Source organism: Anneissia japonica, unplaced genomic scaffold (assembly GCF_011630105.1).
Source record: "Anneissia japonica isolate Jap-2015-1 unplaced genomic scaffold, ASM1163010v1 scaffold2834_len698180_cov181, whole genome shotgun sequence".
In the NCBI taxonomy this organism is placed as follows: domain Eukaryota; kingdom Metazoa; phylum Echinodermata; class Crinoidea; order Comatulida; family Comatulidae; genus Anneissia; species Anneissia japonica.
Window position 1 is genome coordinate 17,580 of NW_022704877.1, and position 21,720 is coordinate 39,299.

At 35.6% G+C, this 21,720-nt stretch overlaps 2 protein-coding genes across 2 annotated transcripts; both read right to left on the reverse strand.

Moving 5' to 3' along the window:
* Positions 1–7: 7 nt before the first annotated feature.
* LOC117104818 lies at positions 8–8,268 on the reverse strand. The gene is made up of 7 exons (XM_033245662.1): positions 8,215–8,268; positions 7,210–7,248; positions 6,725–6,796; positions 6,552–6,602; positions 6,336–6,386; positions 5,531–5,626; positions 8–5,400 (listed from the first exon to the last, which is right to left on the reverse strand). The coding sequence occupies exons 1-7, from the start codon at positions 8,255–8,257 to the stop codon at positions 5,258–5,260; spliced, it is 495 nt and encodes a 164-aa protein (XP_033101553.1). The 5' UTR covers positions 8,258–8,268; the 3' UTR covers positions 8–5,257.
* A 410-nt stretch (positions 8,269–8,678) lies between these two features.
* On the reverse strand, positions 8,679–18,325 carry LOC117104801. The gene is made up of 6 exons (XM_033245648.1): positions 17,628–18,325; positions 15,030–15,140; positions 13,314–13,467; positions 12,739–12,946; positions 11,021–11,465; positions 8,679–10,837 (listed from the first exon to the last, which is right to left on the reverse strand). Exons 1-6 carry the CDS (start codon positions 17,632–17,634, stop codon positions 8,679–8,681), a joined length of 3,084 nt encoding a protein of 1,027 aa, XP_033101539.1. The 5' UTR covers positions 17,635–18,325.
* Between the last annotated feature and the right edge of the window lie 3,395 nt (positions 18,326–21,720).

The following is a 21,720-nucleotide window of genomic DNA, read 5'->3' on the forward strand; positions in this document are numbered from 1 at the left end:
GGGTGCAGCCAGAAAAAAAAATTTAAGGGGGGGGGGGTCAAGCCTTGCAAAAAAATTTAGGAAATAGTACCTCTAGATGGACGGAAATGACACTCGTATAGTAATATTCAAATTCATGATCATCCCATACAGAATGCAAAAGGCCTAAAATGAGCACCAAAAAAGGGGAAATCGTAAACGGACACCACCTCAGCCGCACCATGGTTGGGGATGAGTTTCGAAAATTTGAGGAATTAGTACCTCTAGATGGCCGGAAATGACACTCTTATATAATAAACTTTATGCTCATCCCATACGGACCTAAAATGACCACTAAACGGGAAATCGTGAATGGATACGGAATGCAGAAAACCTAAAATGATCACGAAAAAGGTTGGGGCTGAGAATGGAAAATTTGAGGAAATATCCTCTAGACTAGATGGCCGGAAATGACACTCTTTTATATAATAAAATTCATGTCTATCCCATGCGGAATGAATGTTGAAGACCTAGAAACATCACTTGAAATAGACATCTACTCAGCCCCACCATGGTTTGGGTTGAGGCGCGAAAAATTTAAGATATATACCTCTGTGGCCGGGAATGACAATGTTATATAGTAAAATTCAATTTCATGATCATCCCATGGAATGTAGAAATCCTAAAATGAGCACCAAAAAAGGGGAAATCGTGAATAGACACTCACCTCAGCCGCACCATGATTGGGGCTGAGGTTGGAAAATTTGAGGAAACAGTACCTTTAGATGGCCGGAAATGACACCCTTATATAATAAAATTCATGCTCATCCCATAATGAATGTTGAAGACTTAATGACCATAAACAGGGGAAGTCGTGAATGGACATCCAACTATGGTGGGGGCTGATGGGCGAATTTTTAAAGAGATATACCTCTAGGTGACCTGAAATGACACTCTTATTACAGTAAAGTTCACAATCATCCTATATGGAATTAAGAAAACCTAAATCAGCACTAAACAGACCCACCACAGCCCCACGATGGTTGGGGCTGAGGTGCGAAAATTTGAAGAAATAGTACCTGTATTGGCCGGAAATGATAGTCTAACATATAAAAATCCATCACCATCACATATGGAATGAATGTAAAAGACCTAAAAGCAGCACTAAAGAGGGGAAAACAGGCATGAGTTGACATTCACTAGCTCCCACCATGGTTGAGGCCTAGGCGCAAAAATTTTCAGAAATAGGTCCTATAGATTTCTGGAAATGAAATTCTTATAGTAAAATTCATCATCATCACATATGGAATGAGTAGAAGATAGGGGGATGTCGTGAGTCAAAATCCGAAGAGATAACAGTAGACCTGAATTTTGATGGCTGGAAATCACACTCTTATATAGTGAAATTCATCATCGTCAGAATAAATGTAGAAGACATAATCAGCAACACAGTGGGGAACAATCCTCAGCCTCAAACTAGAATCAGTACTAAACACGGTGATTTTCGGCAACCATATCTAATTAACTGGCGTGTTCCCCAGCCCCCACTATATGTACCAATGGCGAAGCGTTTCCCGTCCCCCATGGTACGGGACCAAGGGCGAAACTGCATGTGAAGTAGTGCATTCTGGACGTTTTTAGGATTGTTTTGAGGGACTGGACAAATATTTTAAAGGAAAAATGTGAATTGCGCAATAGACATCATGAATAAAATTAGTAGGCTAAACAATAATTAGGGGGCCCAGGGGGCTCCTAGATTTTGAGCAAATTCAGTTGTTTTTTTGCACTGTAGTTTCAGCAAATATATAATTTGGCCGAGCAAAAAGGGGGGGGGGCGCCCCTAAATCCGCGCCTGACGATTCCACATTGTTTTAGGCCTTGAGCAAGATTTCCACCAAGCAAATTTACTAGAGTGAATAGAAAGTGTTAATTCTTTCACATACACTTTCTAGCACATTTTTTTCTCAGCAAGATCAGCAGTTCGGAATCTTTCTACTTTTTGTGAAGTGAAAATGTATAACCAGAGCTCTGAAGGCGACTGGACACTTGATTTGTGTGAATAAATTCATCTAATAGCAGGCTTTAATTTAGTGGGGGCATAGGCTAGTATATATTCAGATATGCCTACAAGTATTTTTGTGCCATTATATACTTTCAACATATTGTTTTGCTAACAGACTTGTGTTTAACTCCGCATTTAATGCCTTCAATAAGCGCAGACCTACTGTCTATTTTGAATAAAGCAGAATGGCAGCCCGACAGCACATGTTATTCAATTACCTGAACAATATTTTTTTACAGACTATAAATAATATAAAGTACCAAATAAGTGTATTTAAAATACTAAAGCAGGTGCTGCCCTCGATTGAAGATCGAGGAGTGTTTATGGTAAGTGTTTCTACTGAATATCGAGAAATAAACAATTCACTAATCGTTGGTTGGTAATCAGATTAACACGAAAAAATCAACGATTCGGCTTAATTATGGCTCCACATAAAACCAATTCTGATATTCAACTTGACTAAAAAAAACATTGATCAAATTAATAATTTCTTCAACTTTAAGTAACTTTGCATCACTAGTATCAGCTATGCTTATTTTTACTGTATTTATAACCAGCATTCAAGATACAATAAACTGGTTTGGTATTTGTTAAGAATACAGCAGAAAATAAGAGGAAAAAATGTTAGCAGCCAACCACATTGTCCACATAACAAATGAAAAAAAAAAAATTAAGTCCACATATCACATGGGCAGTAACAGTTTCACCTCACGTTGACCGAATTGTGCACACTATTCCTGTTACTACTAAAACATGCATCGCAAGAAACGGTTCTTTTGAGCTGGGTATGTGTTTAGAAACAGTTTTTTAGGAACAGGTCCTATGAAGAGTTCATCATAAGAACTGATTCTTGCATTCAAGAAACAGATATAGTAATAAGTAGTTCACATAAACATGATTATTTTCTAAATTAAACCAGGTCATTACTCGAATGGATTGAACCAATGGATGATTATAATTGTGTAAGTAAGATCAAATTATTCAGTGTTGCACATGGGTATAAAATGAAACAACCTGGCAGATTTTTTTTTTTTTTATAATTGAAAGCGAGTTCAGCATAATGTAAGTGCATAACCGGCCAGTTTTCATCGCATCTTATCCCAGTTCCGACAACATTCATTGTATATAGGCCTATTTAAGTAAAAATTCAACTGGGTGATGATAATGAATCATCAATGTAAAAAGTGGTAATATAGTAAATAAAAATCTTTCCTGCTCAATATTACATACATTTTACACAAATTAAGAAGATCATTCAAAAACCGATCAGCCTTATTTATACCATATTTGTATTTTCTAGAGAAATTATTTAAAATGTTGAACAATTTCATAATTTTTAATTTTGTGTTAGTTATATCTTTGTTGTCTTTATTTTTCAGCTTGTCATTTTTGTTTTGTTTTTGGTTTTAATTATGTATAGTGCACGTGCGAACTGGGCGAAGGTCTGGATCCGCGCCTGTCTATCATTTTATCTCCAGTTTTAGAGAGCCCCAGGCTAACATGGTCCCAATTTAGTCCGCCACATGTTCTACAGTCGATGACAGAGGGCATGTTTCTACTGGGAAGAAAAAATCGATTAATAATCGCTTTTTCAAAAAAAAATCGCTTTTTTTCTTCTAGTAGAAACGGGACCAGTTCGAAAAAAGCGATTAAAAAAAATCGATTAAAAACATGCAATGGATAGCGTGTTTGAACGGCAAATAACCGATTTTGGCTGTGCAGTTTTTAGCTGCAACACGAAAAAAGCGATTATTGGGTGACCTCTAGGTCAAACCGAGGTACAAGCGCGAACATTCAGAACGATTACAGGAAGCCTAGTCTTTTGCTTTTGTCACATGTTGTACAAGCAGAAAGTTAACTTAACGATGTGGAGCGACAAAATCACTCGGTTTGTAATTATTTTGTGGTGGGGAACATAAATCCCGTGGCCAACGATATTGGGCCTATGCCTCCCATCTCTTCTGCGCCTATACCGTTGTCCTCGTTCATTGTGCCGCACGACGTGCACTTAGCATGTTCCACACCGTATCCTCCTCCTCGTCATCGTTAACGGAATTCATGTGAAGTATACTGTCTTGTTGAGAAAGAAACGTCCATAGCGTAGCGAGTAACAAATTGGCATTATTAAAATTAGTCATATTGCCAAAAATCGTCGGAAAGCAATAGCCTAGGCCTACACAGTTCGGAGAATGTGTTTCATAAACAAGAGAGGTCAGTTCGTACTTTGGAGTTCGTGGGTAATGGTAACGTAATTTCCGCCGCGAAAACCGATTTTCGTGTAAGTAATAAACAGTTGCAACGCGAGCTGGCTGTCTGGCAATCATTAAAAAAAGCGGTTAAAAAAAATCGATTATTTTGTAGTTTTCAGTAGAAACACATGTATCAATAAAGCCCTTTTTGGTCAGGGTGGTGGATCGAGGTCCCTAGGGGTTGGGGCCGCCACTGTGGTTTTTGTGTGTCTGTTCTTACACAGTGTCACAATGATCAGTTGAGGCGCCAGCGGGGTGGGGCTAGTGGTGCTATATCGATATCCCCTCTAGTGGAAACCTTTCCCCCGGTCGGGGAAAAATAAATTTGTCGGGGAAAATTTTTGATTAAAAAATAATAAAATTTGGTTGGTTTTAATTACGTGATTCTTTATTTAAAAAAGATAATTTGATAGGAAACTATGCAAATTAAGTCTTTCATATTCCAAAATACTCGCCAATTAATTCTCCTGTTAGGAGTTCTAAACCCTGTCGGGGTACTACTATACTGTCTGGGTTGCCAGCCCCCGGTCGGGGAGAAATTAGTTTGTCGGGGACTTTTTTTGTGTGTGTTAATAGGATGCTTTATTATAAAACCATGCCAGTTAAGAGTCCCCTTGTCGGGAGTACTGACCCCTTGTCGGAGGTACCAGCCCCTTGTCGGGGAAGAGCTGGTGCCACCAGTTCAACCCATATAAGTCTCGCACATCCCTACGATAGCAAGATGCTCGCATTAAACATTTAGTAATCCTTTGACAGTTATAGTAAGGGATGATTTTACTTTGGCTGTCATGTTTTCCCCGACGAACTTTCTGGCACTTCCCCGACAGGGGGTCCAAGTGGGGGTCCCGAGGTCCCCGACGGTGGGTTCTTTGCCCCTTCGGACCCCCCCACCCCGCTAGCGCCGCCCCTGAAAAGGTCCAAAAAATTATTATCACGACCCACCCAGAAAAAATCCTGGATACACCCCTGCTTAACTATTAAGTTGACACTACTCCATTGCCCATTCTTGTTGTCTCTTCTTAGCCTTCTGCTCCTGTTTCTTAACCTCGTTCATTATTTTTGTGTGAACAACTTTCTCGCCATGTTGAAAATTTGGATGCTCTTGCATGAACCTTCTAATTACTTGCCTTCCTGTACAGTAAACAAAAACAAAACAACTATGACTTCTATGATGCAAGTTGGAAGATTTTTACTTAAACCAACACATGGATTAGATTTAAAAAACACAATTTTACAGGGTTGTATCATATGTGATATTTACCTGGGAGTCGCTTTTCAGTTTTCCCATTTAGATAATCTTTAAAATATTCCTTTACCAAATGGTTTTCTGCCACTGTCCACTGTGTATACTGACGACCTGAAAAAGATTGAAAGAGAAATTGAAATTCATACATATTCTGTAAGAGGGGAAAAAATAAAATGGGATTACAACAGTATACACACATATGTATGGCAAGCCAAATCCACGAAAAGTACGAAATACAATCCATTCAACATCAATTCAATCACACAAGGAGGCCTTGCTTCTAGCAAAGCCTCCTTATAATCTGCCATTTTTTCTGCTCCGTTTTGTTGGCTGCAGTGTGCAAAAAACTCAAACGAGGAATGATGATGAGGATAAATGATGGTGGTGATGATGAAGTCACATTGCATGATTCGATGAAAAAAAAAAGTCATCGTTCAAAAAGAACTGGATGAGCTCTTGAAGTGTTTTATACATGTTTGTCTTAAATAATTTTGACTGATTGGTTTTAGTACTCATTAAATGGTTTCAGTTTGTAACCACTGCTCAATTTATGCTCTAATTTTTTTTATTTTTAGTTTGTGTGTGTTCCACTCCTTGCTCTGTATTGTGGAGTGTGGTAAGAAAAATTGAAACAATCAGCTTGCTTGTGGAATTTTGTATCATCCAAAAAAAATCACCTAATTATAATAATGTGCTGAAAAATTCTATTATACAGTATTCACATTTCAAATATATATAATTACTACACATGTGGCTAATAACACCCAGTAGAGAAAATTGTTGGAAACATTTGCTTTTTAAAAAAAATATTTGCACCCACCTGTATTTTGTGTGGGATTTACAGCAGATACACTGCACATAGCATCTGTAACTAAAATAAAATTAGAAATTGAATAAAATATATGCGACTATACAGTTAATTTTCTTGTTCTGGAAATTGTATAAAGTTCATAGAGCATAAAGACTTCAACAAAAATACTGCAAAGTAATCATATAATACGGTAAATGTCAAAAAGTGCAAAATAATGGCACTCACCAGCATTTTGAGAGGTACTTGCAATAGATACATTTTGAATAGGGGCTTCCACTAATATAAAAACAAATGAGTATTATTGGTGTGAAAATTATTCTTTAGATTCAATATTTGTAGTAAGCCCTACTGTACAGTACATACAAACAGCAATATTAATTCAGCAAAATCCTACTTACTGTCAGCAGTTGAGGTTGTGTCATCCCTGACTGATGTGTCATCCCTGACTGATGAACAAATATGAACATTCTCTAAGAATTCAAAAAAGAAAAAAAACCAAACCATTAAAAAAATGCAGCAATTCTTAGATTTAAATTGCAACACAGAAAATTATCAAATAACAATAGGTTCCAAACAATATTCATCCCTTGAACATATTCTGCAACTGTCAACACTTTCAGGGAGCCCAGACGACAAGGACAGTAAATACTCATCTCGGGTGAGATCAAATGCTGTACTTTAAGGATATATGAATAGAGACAATGTTCCAATTTTCAACCGATTTTCCTAAAAATGGTTTCAAAATGGTCAGGTCAATACACCACTTTTCATTTACAGCCCACCTCTTTTTTAACAATAGAGAAGTGCACAACCAGAGCATTCAATAAATTTGTGGAGTTATCTAGTTGGTAAATACTAGGTCTTTATGTTGCTTTAAACTCACCATTTTCCGTATTAATTCCATTAAAGCTTGGGTCAGCACCTTTAAAAAAATGAGAAAAATTTTAAAAACTGCATGCACATCTTGGTTTCATTCTAATTATTTGTTGCTTTTCTCAACAAATGATAATATGGATATGCAACAGAGACTATGGAAAAAATGTTAATTAGGCCTAAAAAATGTTATGTTGGCGTAGCAGGCCCAAAAAATTAGGGTAGGTAGTAGGTAATTCCTCCCCCCCCCCCCACTTACTCGATATATATTCTAAAAAGAAAAATTAAAGAAAAAGGCCCAACAGGTTGTCATTTGTATTTGTTGTTGTATTTTTAATGTTAGGTCTAAAACTAGGCGCTTTCTGTATATGTATGTGGTCACCGACAACTTGAAAAACAGTACGGTATTAAATGTATTTCTTTGGTCATTTCATTTATGTTTTTGATTTCTTTTCTCTGAAAGTAAATAAAAATGTCTAGGGTCAGCTGTATTTTTAGGGTCAATCAGGTTACGCCAATATAACAATATATTTTTAGGGCTTACTTAACAATATAAAAATGAATGGATAATATACTACAAACATGCGTTATAATATACTGTATACAGTATATACATAATGTGTGAACACACAATGTGGAAATTTGTTGTGTCCTTGGCCAAGGCACTGTATCTGTGTTTTTCTCCGATCATTTGAGCTAGCAACACCAAATGCTGGGAAAAGTAACCCCACAACATACATACTGTAGCACTGTCTGAACCAAATGCCAAGGAAAGAGATAGGTACATTGGATGTGAGCTCAGATTCGACCTTCTTTATTAACAATATAAATGAAAAAAACGAATGAATAATGATGTTACAGACATGCATTAATATACTTACATTCTCACCTTACTTAGGTATCAAGCACTGTAGCAGTACTTTATGACACATTAGAAGAGTACAATATTTTTAAAATTCATTCATTTATTATACAAATGATGAGTAGAGCTAAAATGTAAAATAATGTAACTTACATTTATCAATGTTTCTTAAAAATGCTACTGTAGGTACCGCCATGCATTAGTAACAAACTTGGCACACATCACACTTGAATTCTTTATCAGAAATGATTTTATAATAAAATGATTCTATTAATTTAATGAATACAAAGATGCATTAGAAAACAATTTTTTTTTTCAGTAGTAGATTTCAGCTATACAGGCGCTGTTATAATTGTAGCCTTATTGTACAAGATCCTGTAGGGTATATATTCCACAGTATTTTTTGTCATGGACTTTGAAAGGCTACTTTTTGAATGACTTTATATCAAGCTAAATTTTCTACTCAACCTTATAAGTGTTAATGATAACAAAATCTGGAAATATGAAAATTTATTGTGGCACCATTCTGGACACATTAATAACTTTCTTTAAATTATTGCATATGTCAAGTTTTTAATGGTTATATTTTCTTAATTTGAAAATTTAAAATCTATGTCCTAAAGTACTGTAGATAATCCTACTGTATACTTGTCATGACAAGGGTTAATCACAGATGGGCAAGAGCAGTTAGTAGTAATTATTAGATTGCATGGTGTTTCTGTAATTTCAACTTCCATATAAAAGCTACCTTCATCGATTTCTTCCAGCCTTCTTGCTACAACTGTTATCTCCTTTAAGGCTAGTGGAGTCTGATATACATTTCGGTTGGTTTCCTCAGAGTGACCAAGATGCTTATATATAAATTGTCTGTCAGCTTCCGGAATATCCATCATAGCGCACATTGTACTCACTCTATGCCTGTTCTTAGTGGCAGTTATTGTTGACTTGTTCATCAGCTTCACCTTGTCACACACACTAGAGACTGCATGCCAACCTGACACATGATTTTGTGATCCATTTGTACTTGGAAACAAGAACAGGTTATTCTCTATGCCAGGTATAACAGATCTTGCTTCTTTGCTGCTGATTTTTTTGACAGCTTCAATGGTGTCATTTGGGAAGAGAACTGGCACAATGTGCTTATTTCCCTTTCCACTTTGATAAGTAATCTTGTAGCGATCAGCCAATGCTTTATCTAGCGGGTCAAGGGTTTTCAGCTGTGCCTGGTTCAACCAAATGCCACTTTCTGCATCCTTCCACTCTCTAATTAATAGACGACTTGGTTCGCCACCTCTGCGAGCATTAAAGAGAGTAAGGCGGCACACAACCAAATCTCTTAATTCTTTGAATGTGTGAATATCCCGGAAGGTTAATTCATCTGATGTAATCTCATTCATTTTCTTCAATGTATAATTTCTGAGGTTTTTTACATCATCTTCTAGGGGCAAAGCCTCTGGGCGCCTCAATCTAATCTGTCTCTGCTGGTTGATGGAGTAGGTAGCATCACCAAAGACAAAGTTGTGGTTTAGCTCAAGTAATGAAATAAATTTGTCGACATCATCTGAAAGCTCATCCTTCTCTTCAACCAAATAGATGGCTTTCAGGATTTTGCTGGTTGACTTCAGCAGATAGTACAGGCCTGATTTTAACCCTGCTTTCACTGTTTGGATATCTGAAGTGTTGTTTCGTGTGTAGGTATCGATGGCTGCTTCCAAATGATTGAAATTTTTCCGCTTGAACATATCTGCCACATTCCCTTCTTTACTTGGTATTTGTCCTAATGTTTCTTCATGTTTGAGCATTTCTAGATAAAGGCATGCCAACCTTCTCATATCGGTCATTACAGACCGTCTAACTTCCATTTTTTTATCTTGTTTGGTCTTTATTTTGTACCATAACCTTTGTCCAATGTGTATCAGAATAGGGTCAGTAGTACAGACTCCTCCAATATCGTCTTGACGAAATTTGCTCAGAACCTCGTTGAAGAAGTCACCTCCATAAGTATTGGCACAAGACATTAAACTAACAGGCACAGGGACACTGGAACAACATGCCTCAGATGCTGATTGGCAAATATTTGTGTGCCTCTTGATGTAGCACTTTGAATAGAATCCTGAGCATATGCTGCACATAACCAAAGAACCTGATGAAGCTGACCTTTCTCTCTGGTAGGATGGGTTTAGCAACTTAGCCTGTGATCTATTAGTTTTTAATATGCCTTCTTTCTTAAAAGATTGAAAAATAGCCAACCTATCCTTTTTTGGTAGAATTAAGGCCCTTTTCACAGCATCCAATTGTGAATGTTGACTTGCTATGTGTCGTGAGAGTTTGGCATAGGATTTGTCACAAAATGGACATGTCCTGTTTGGTTTTCTGTACTTGCGCTTATTATTTTTTGGGGCAGACTCTTCTAACCTGTCATTATTCAGCATTTGACCCTGGTTCTGATTATCTTCAGAAATTCCATTGGTGTCAGAACATGGTTCTTCTGCTTCTACTTCCATCTCACTAGTGGTTTGTTGTCCAGCAGTCACTGTGGATTCTAGGCTTTTATTATCAGGTTTAGATTTTTTGGACATTGGTATCCAAGGGATTATATCACTACAGTCAGAGCAGCCAGAGCTTAGAACATAACTTGCATCGTCATCATCATCATCATCTCCAGAACTTAAAACATTGTTCTCCATGCATGGTTCTTTGGCTTCTCCATCTGTATTCACTGGGGAGCTCGGGCCAGCTGTCACTTCCTTTGTGAATGCCAGATGCTTTGGATCACCTGTTTTTTTCGGGAGTTGGGAATTATCACCAAAATCCAGGATGTTATGACTGTCATCATTGTCAAAATTTTGTAAAACTTCATTTAAATTTATAAATGGTACTTCCGATTCCCCCTCCTCGAATAGTGTGCCGGTATTCATGCTGTCAAGACTGGGGGAAACTGGTACACAACTAACTACACCTGTTGACAGTTCTTCCAGAGTTTTCAATGCCCATGCCTTGTTTGAGTTCTTTTCCATGGATACAGTCACTGGGATAATGGGCCCTGTCAATTTATCTGGAGATGCTAATGTTTTATCAAATTCACTTTCATCATGAAAGTTACTGTCAGGTTCAGGGACATAGCTTTGCTCACCATCCATTTTATGATCAACTTCCTGTACATCCACGTATAGTGTATCTTGTACTTCTATTGCTAGGGTGGTTTGGCTACCTGTCACGTTATTCGTGGATGATTTTTCTCCCCCTGCTGTCTCCATATTTGTATCTGCCATTTCATCTGATAAAAGGATTTGATCAAAATGATTTTCATCACTGTCTTTATCTTCTTTCACTGAGGTATTTCGGTTAGCTGCCAATTTTTCTCCCTCTGCCAGATCCATATTTGTATGGCTTTTGTTTGTAGTCTTTATAACATAGAAAATATATTTTTTATAAAATATTAAACATTAATGTACAGTACCAAATTTCCAAAAGGAATTGTTATGTTGCCAATGCTTACTGACCCAAAAACATGGGCTTAGTGATTTGGCCAACTTAGTCTTAACAAAGATTACAGTAGGGCTACAATTTGCAAATATCATTCATTTGTTATGTCATCATTGGCATGAGTAAATGTGAGTGAAAATAAAAAAAATTAATCTTCATTAGTAGATTTGTTTCAAATATATTTATAAAAAAAGGAAATATAAAAAAAAATCCCAACTGCACCTGACCGACCTTTAATCGTTACTCTGCACGGGAAATGCAACATTTCCTTTTTTGTTCTAACCATTGTGGTACAATATATAAAACAATTCCTAATGTACTTCAAATACAGAATTTTCCAACAAATATTATGAACTTGATTACTTGACTCTTTTCAAACAGCCCTTGCCACACATTTTTTTTCTGCTTAAAAGCAGTCAGTATAGTCATTTGTATGCTGGGGAAATACAATTTACACCTAGGTGGATAAGGTTAGGGCTACCGTAAGATGTATCTAACCAGAGCACTATAATAATAATAATGGTAATAACAATAATGATTAATGACAACAACAATAATAATAAATAATAAATACACACAAGGGAATAAAAATTGTTGCATAATTACTGAAGTTGAAAGATCATGATATATTCATATATTATCTTAATAATTATATGTGATGATCTATTTAAAAGACTGTATTTCTTAATACTGAATACTGCAGTAGGTGCAATAGGCCTTTTTTGGAGGGCCACATAGCTGGCCTAAATATTTACAATTATAAGAAAAAATTTAAACAAAATGCAAAATAGTCAGTGTGCCTTTTTGTGCGGTATTAAATTAGTTGATATAAAACCATTTACTTGGTATAACGAATGTATTATCTTTTTCATGTGCTGTTTGTAAGCGGATTTTGTTAAATGAAGGATTTAATCTAGTTTCATTTTTTTTTAATTTTAATACAGTATTGATTTTTGAAACTTTCAATAATAAAATTGTGTCACTGAATAGTAACATCATAAAAGAGTAACATTCTACAATTTAGTGCTCCAGTTTTCACATAATATTTAAAACTGAAACCGTTTTTTTAGGCTTCCAACCAAAAAAATTGCAGAAAGCTAGTCAAAATACGCTATCACAGAATGTACTTAAATTTAACAATGTTTTGGTAAAATTATTTTAGAGTTTGTACAGTATATAAGTTCTGTTTACCTTATTTTTCTTCCATGGCAAGTCTTTCACACCGTAGTCATATAGAATTTCTTCTCCTTCAGCAATGTTTCGTAATGAAAAAAGACAAAGTGCTGGTTTTCCGGAGATTACTAACACTTTAACTTTAGCATTTATCTCCCTCTTTTCTCCGTGATTCACTAAACGCCCTAAAATAGGTCCAGAAACTGGCTCTTCTGTGGCATCCATGCTGAAATCAAAAAAACAAAATAAAACTTATAATATTACCATTTTTTATTACAATGACCGTTATACAGTCATAGTTTTCACAATATACATGATGTACCAATTGTCTCTAGTAGATACACTGATCCTCAAACACACAATAATATAAATAATAAGAAGTGAATATGACAATGCTGCACTAGGACTTTCTAAAAATTTCCATTACAACTTGCTAATCTCTGACAACAATTAGATTAATCCTTTAGACCTCTAGATATAACACAGTACATTACTTACCATACAGTATTGGTAGCTCCATTTTTCAGGAGCTAAAATAGTAACGGTATTTAATTCTGCTCAAAGAGATAATCAACTAAATTGAATATACTTACCATAACTCCTTTTTTTGGAAGCTAAAGAAGTAGCGGTATCCAGAGGATGCTTGATCCTCCAAGGCTGACCCTTCATCTGCCGACAAGAGCAGTCCGTGGTATTGCATCAAAAATTCTCCATGTAAATAGTTTCGTCTAGCTACAACTCCTCTACCTGTAACAAAAACATTGTCAGTTGTTATTTACAGTATAAGAAAATATTGGACAAAAGAAAAATCAATCATCAACTAGAAATGCTCCTTTTACGCTGCGCAGTAAAAGCATAGCCTCCCCGCGGTAATTAGTTTCTTGGAGAGAATTTATGTTGACCTTATAAAATTTTATAATTTAATTGTTTAATGTAGGTATACCTAATTTTCAAGGTTATTTTTTCGAAGATAGTGATCCTGGAATAATTAAAAATTAAAAGACAGTGAATGGACTGAGAATTATGATATTCTTTTTGTTATTTGTGTTTTGTGAATGAATAAGTTGTACTAGGCCTATGATAAGTCAATGATAATGGCTTTAGAAAAATTAATGAAAAAATAGGCCCCTATCTATGTGTCTTCAGTTTTGCTTTAGGCTTTATCCTAGAGGAGGCCTAAATAAAACAACAAGTAAACAAACTGAATGGTAAAATAACCGTGATGATACCTTAATGATGACCATATCACTGTACCGGTGGTACATGTATGGTTAGTCTAGTCAACTCGTCGACCTAGGCCTGGATTTAATTCGCCAAGAGTTCTAGGCTAGAGAGAAATCATCAGATTGAACAGGTAGATCATAGTCTCATGGATGCTTCAAAATATTATATTGAAGCATGTTCCTTCCTCCATGCTAGAACTAGGCCTACGCATCAACTGCCACCGTACTGATAGGCCAGCTAGGCCCTACCTACATTATCGGTAGTAAGTCTCTAAAGCTAGGCCTAGACTCGACCCAGATTTAACTCGCTAAGATTTCTAGGCCTAGTCAAGTTAGTTACGAAAAATCACCAGTTTGAAAAGGTAGATGCTTCAAAAATTATATTAAAGGCAAATATTTTTGTTTACGCTGGGGAACTACACTGTATATCCAATAAAAAATAGCACCACAATATTTCTTCTCATCGTGATCGTCCACTAACGTTAAAACGCTTTCAGCAATCCTCCGCATGGCAATTGCGTCGTCCGTCGTTGTAATTGCTATTAAAACACTTTTTGTGACGCAAATTGCGTTAACTAGTAACGCAAATTGCGTTATATCTGGTAATTAAACATTTTATTAATTAAAAAAAAATATGAAGAAATGTTTTATTTCAACAATAAATTGAATCACTGTTTTCTGCAATATAAAAGCATCACATATTACAATTTCAACTAAATAGGATTTTTTTTATAGGAAATATGATGATAATTATTGAAAATTTACTGGTTTGTGACTTATTAATTATGGAAATGAGCAATTAGCATATTCATACACCTACCAAAAACAATAGGCTTCGTCTTCTTGTTACCATCTTGCATTCTGCCAAGTTTGAAATTATTCAGACTTACCAAACTTTAGTTATCGTGGTAACAAGCTATTTCCAACAACGACAACGACAGCATGAAGAACATGAGTAAAAACAATAGCCTTCCCGGAGCGATGCTCCTGCGGGGAGGCTAATGATTTGAACACAGTAAGTTACTCATGGAAAATTTGATTTTAACTACATAATAGGCTTTGGAAAACATGATATACTGTACCTACCTTTCAAATTGAAATTTTTAATTTCAAATCCATCTGGGTCACGACCTTCAAGACAATATCTGGTAGCAAGTACTTCTGGAGTTTCAGAATGGTTTCTTCTTGATCTTGTTGCTACAGCGTAATCAAATAAAATATAAATACTGATTTGCCCATATAAACTTGTTCTTCAAATCAATTTTCATTTTATTATACTGTAATTATTTCATTGGTGAGTAATAACCTAGATATTAAAAATTCAAGTTTTTTCTTAATTATATATTGGCTAAAACTTTGTTTTAATAGAAACATTATGTTTGGTGAGTCATGTTTCAAAATGACAAAAGTAAATACTTCACATACAAATGAAATGAGCATTCTGAAAAAAATAAATGTAGAATGATAATATCCGAATAATGTTTATTTAGCCCATGTTTATTTTATTACTGCATTTAAAAACAAGTAGGTCTAACCTACATTTATTTTTAATTATTTACCTACAGTAGAACTCCTGCATCTGATTTTTTTGACAATGTGGTATTTAACATGTACTGTATTTATTGAAAGTAAAACTCAAAAAACATATAGTGTTTGTAAGTCATGTTTCAAAATAACAAAAGTACAGTAAATACTTCACATACAACTGAAATGAGCATTCTGAAAAAAATAAATGTAGAATGATAATATCCGAATGCTTTTTTTTTCTATTTAGCCCATGTTTATTTTATTACTGCATTTAAAAACAAGAAGGTCTGACCTACATTTATCTTTAATTATTTACCTATAGTAGGTCTATATAACAGATTGCTAAAACAATACCTTCCCTCCTGCATTTGATTTTTTTGACAATGTGGTATTTAACATGTATTTATTGACTTGGTGTTAAGGCTACATTGTATTTATATTTCTAACTAAATAATTAAATTTTAGTCAGGAAGATGTTGGCTTTGGTAGGGAATAATGTAACATTGCATACCCTACAATTAGGCATATCACTTGGTTAATTCATTAGTACTGTTAAGTTTACAGTGGTTTAGATAATTTTGAAGCCATTCACCCAAAATTAGCTGAAAAAGGACAGGCTTATTTTGTCAATTTCAAATCTTCAGAAACCAGATACTATGTTCAGATAGATGTATAGTCGTAGGTATGTAAACCCTTCACTGGGTATTTTACTACTGATTCACTGAGTCCATATTCGAAAGCAACAAGGATATGCTTATCTTATTTTATATTACCCTTAGTTTGTTTATACAATAAACGGTAATGTTTTAGTGTAAGAGTTTACTTTAATATACAGTACTTTCGATTAAGCATTTGATTATTACATTTTTTAAAGTGCATTTAATAGTTTTAATAAACAATTTACACTTTGATTAGTATTAGTCTCAAAGCTTGATTATTATTCACACAGGGTTCTCGCCACGCCGGTCGGCCCTGTCCGGCACAAATATTTTCCACCCGGCACTAAGAGGCCTCTGTCCGGCACCCCATAGGCATAGCCACCCAAACCTATATGTCGATTATTCATTAATGCAATAATTGCAGTCTATATTACGCACTTATCTGCATGTAAAAATGAAAAGAGACAAAACAATGTACAATTATTTCGGTTTTTAACTTTGTTTTCATTAAGAAACATACCGTAAATGCTTGAATAAGCGCCGCTCTCGAATAAGCGCTGCACAAAACATGATTTTTTTTGTTAAGCGCCGCTCTCGAATAAGCGCCGCGGCGCATGATTGAATGTAAAAGCCAACTAACAGTTTTTTCCCCCCTTAGTCTACCTAGCAACAAATAGAAATAGCATTGCTGTGAAAATGAGATCATATGATATCTTATTGCAATGCACTACCTATAAAAAAGCAATACACAGCTTGCTTTTACAATACAACTATTGTGGTTATTATTATTTCAGGTTTTATACTTTCTTTGCAACTAAAGCCTATGCCATTGCATATTAACTTTTCAATAAATAATTAATAAAGTTGAATGTATTTTTGTACCATCCGCAAATATCATATTATTAACAAAAACGTAGGACTATAGGCCTAGGCCCTAAGCAAAGGCCAAAAGCGTATCTACTAGGCTAGGCCCTAGATAGGCACACTACTAAGGCCTAGGCCTACTAGGCTACATAAATCGGACGAAATTTTCTACCGTCTAGGCCTATAGCCAAGACCTGTGGTGGGCCTAGCCTAGGACCCCCAAGCCTAGGCCTCATTTCTAGGCCCAACATTTTGCACAGGGGTAGCCGATCTTCAGCGCACAGTGGCACAGGCAACATAGGCCTCCAATTCTTTTGGACAATATAGGCCTAGGCCCTAGGCCTAATAAGCCGATCGGAGGCATGTAGTAGAGTACCTAAGCCTAGCTAAACAAATATACTGCTAGGACTTAGGTTGGGGATCCAGGCCTAGGCCTGAGTATAGATAAGATAGAATAATATTAATAAGATTAATTAGAGCAGGTATGTAGGCCCTAGATGGCAAGGCCCCAGCCTAGGCCGCCCACTACACTAGCCTAGGCCTAGAGAGAGGTATCATGCTAAATGCCTAGGCCTAGGCCCCTAGGCTATATTTATTAAAATGAAATATTTCGATGTAAAAAAAAAGAACTTACCTGCCATGGTCAAATGTAGTAATGTTCCAATGAAGTCTCGGGAAAATATTATAAGGATTCACGAAATGAAAAGTTTGAATGTTGAACTTGAAAAATTACCTATCGTCCGATACACCATCAACAACGAAAACAAAATTTCGCGCGAGAAGACAGATATCCGGCCGGCCAGTCTAGTACAGCATAAAATGTCAAAATTTCACGCATGCGCAAAAAGGTCTTCGTTTTATCCAGGCTGGGTGAAAATAGACAATTCCATTCGAGATAGGTGTCATCTGTTTCACTTGCAGGTTGTGTGCTAATGCTATGGTAACCACATACTCTGTTTGAAATATATTAGTCAATATCTAAAGACATAAATAAGATATAATTTCATTTTCGGCACAAAAAACGTCAAAATTCACTTGTCTCCCTACAGTAGATATTTATTCAATTTTATATATTCAGTATAAAAAGTGGTACACTTTGCATCACACATTTTACAACCCATGAACTGTTTATAATGGTAGGACCTAGAATATATTATGTAAATTGGATGACAGTTTCATTTTCAACCCTGGATGTTATTCTCACTTCACTAATTCTAAGCAAAAAACGGGTCAAAAACGGTCAGGGAACGTTGATATGTTCCCTTTAAGAAGATGTCGCCTAACAGTTGATTTTTTTTATATGATATGTTCCCCGACCAGGGCTTTTTGTATATACATCCATCTAACATCAAATGGACGGACCCGCGGACGAGAAGTATTCATTGGATGCTGCTAGCTAGCCTAGGTAGGTCTATGAGGCCATCATCATTAGGCCTACCGCGTGACCATACCAACACCACAGCAGGGTACTGTACTCAACAAATCATTAAAAAAAACTTACCCTCTGTGAATAAAATGAGCTCTCGGCGTGGTACAACAAAGGTAGCGAGCCAGACATCTTGGGCAATTCTTAAAATACGAAACAGCAAGAGCAAAATCATAATTCGTAAAATAAAATCAACTAAACTTCCCGCGAAAGCGGGAGGATGGGAGCAGTACGCTCTGCAGAACTGCTCATCGATTATGTTCTGTTTTTAAAAGGCTACTGTGTGCATGCAGCAGGTCAGAGTTGACGCCCCTGGGAATTTAGCCTGATGGCGTTGATTGATAACTAGGAAGAAATACGCATTAAGATAAAGTTAGGATTGTCATGTTGTTTTGACGTTTTTGGGTAGGCATTGACCAGTTCCTAGCAATACAAACGCTTGAAAAGTTAACTTTCAGTTAAGCCTGCATTACTCATCGTATAGGCATATGTTTTTCCGGCCAAAATTAGTACAAGCCCTACATAAAATATATGCACTTTCTAATGTTGACAGCCATGGACATGAAATGCATTTTTAAAAGTCCTACAGTAAATTGAATTTAAAATTTAATTTAAATCAGCAGCAACATGGATAAGCGAGAAAATTAGATTTAGGGCCTAAAAAGCAAATAAATGCATAATGACACTCCTTGCAATTTTAAATGGGTTACTTCATCATGTATTGAACTTTATAACTCGAATTAAAAAATGTTCACATCATAATATTATATTTAGATATATATATATAGGCATATATATATATATATTTATATATACTGTATATATATATTTATATATATAGTACCTCAAGAACTTATTGGCAGGGTTAGATTAGGCGTCATGAAACGTCAAATGCTGATTGGCTAGGTCTACCGTGCGAATAAGACTCATAAGAGCTTATTCGCACGGTATACCGTGCGAATAACCATTTTCTATATATATACCGGTATATATATATAGTTACTGTATGAGCTACTGTAGGCCTAATCCACGCTTTGATCCGTCTGATTTGCGCCATATAAATTAATTATGTTATGTATATGTATGTAGCCAGGAAATTGGGTGCTAAACATATTGGCAAATTCGAGCTTTAGCACCATAGGCAGTGATTCGGAAGTCAAATGTTTCCGTACATTTAAATTGCCCTAATCTGTTTGGAACAAGAATCATTAGAAATCTATAGTTCCGAAAAAGGATTCGGTTGTTTTTATAATTCTCCTTGTTCAGATCACGCGAGTTTCCAGACATTTGCGCGATTTTCGATTGTTAGGCCTACCAATTTAAATTTTCCCCAGAATATAAAGAATTTTGATCGTGATTTTTTTTATAGTTTCAAAATTGGTTATTTATATGCGATGTAGCGACGATCAAAATCAGTAGACATGAAAACGGATTTTTTGCTAGCCACTAGACCAGGTGCCGACTCGATGGCGCTTAATTTCATACTGAGAAGGGCGAAGATCTGTTTTGAAAGGTTGAAAGTTTGGGGAGGGGGTGGGGGAACATTTCCTGAACTTTGAGGAAATAGTACCTTCAGAGGCCATAAGTTACATTTTTAGTAAAATTCATCATCATCCACATCACAATTACAAATAATAGCCAAAATGAAGGGCAAAATTTCTCATGATCTTTTATCAGGGATTTTTGGACAGGAAAAATTAAAAAAAATTGAATTCCGTTGCACTACAGTTTTTGAATAAAAGTTGTTTTATATATAGAGATTTTATTAATATGTGCTATCATAGAAAATAAACCTTAAAAACATTGTCCAAGCCGTGATTTCACAACGACTTATGTGGTGAGAAAATTTGAGGAAATAGTGCTCTAGACGGCCGGAAATGACACTTTTATATAATAAAACTCATCGTCATCACATCACCATATTACAGTATATATAAAACTGAAGCACCTGAAGCAAATTTTTCACGATCATTTATCTATTGTTAATTTTTGCATTATTGTGAAAAATTGATTAATCTAACGAATATTCCACTGAGTTACTATCAGGTTAGCGGGTCACTTTTATTGATATATGTTTATGGTGGGTTTCTATCAGAGCACGGGTCACTGTACAGCATTAAATCAACACCAAAATCAGTGGTTTTATTTTATTTGTTATTGCATAAAAGTGACACGATATCTTCGGGGTTAACTATCACAAAGCATAGGACAGCAAAATGATTTATAACAGAATATGTATTGTATATGTACTTAAATTTGTATTTGAAATGTACGTAAAAAATCACGCTTAGGCCTGTGTTAGGCCTATAGTTACAGTAGGCCTTATGTATAACATGTGCTGATGCATATTTACATATTGAACGCGATGGCATGTACTTCAATACTTGGAGTATCCATTATACTTTCAGAAATGGAAATTTAAAAAAATATTTTAATATTTAAAAACTGGTTTATTTAGAATAAAATACGCAAATTTTGATATAAATTACTCATTTAAATAAATCATAATCACAATGTGGTGCTTCATAATATCAATTTGATTGCCATCATCATGATGCATACCCTGTAAAATCAAATTACTGTATTTCGTTTGAGTAAATCTGAATAGTTATTATTCACTGTACCTCTAGTACGAAAAATTCAAAGTTTAAGGAACGTTGAGGGCAGCATCACCAGTTTTATATTGCTGTAGGAAGTATATTTGGTATACCAAAACGGTCATGTTCCAACTCCAGAGCTATAATCAGTGGGGGATCCAGTAAACGGAAAGCTGAACATTCATTGATTCTTCTCATATAAAATATGAAATATATGAATTCCCATTGAATGAAAGAAAAAAATCATCATCAAAACACTAATTTCAATATGAATTGAATGAACAATCCTGTCTAGGAATTACGCCTGCAAAAAAACAAAAAACAAAAACAAAAAAAAAAACAAATGGTTCGTGTGGGAATCGAACACACAACCTCCAGGTTTGCTATTCATTATCCACCATCAAAACTGCCTTAAAAAAAAAATGGTTCGTGTGGGAATTGAACACACATCCACCAGGTTTGCTATTCATTATCCACCTTCAACCTTTAAAAAAAAAATTGTTCCGTGTGGGAATCGAACACACAACTTCCAGGCTTTCTATCATTATCCACCATCAACTAGACTGCCTTAAAAAAAATGAAAAAAACTGGCTCGTGTGGGAATCGAACCCACGATCGCTGAGTTTACTACTCCTGATCCGGCATGAATAAACGGAGGGAAATAAACCGCAGCCCCTAAACCATGAATGCGATAAACCTAGTAC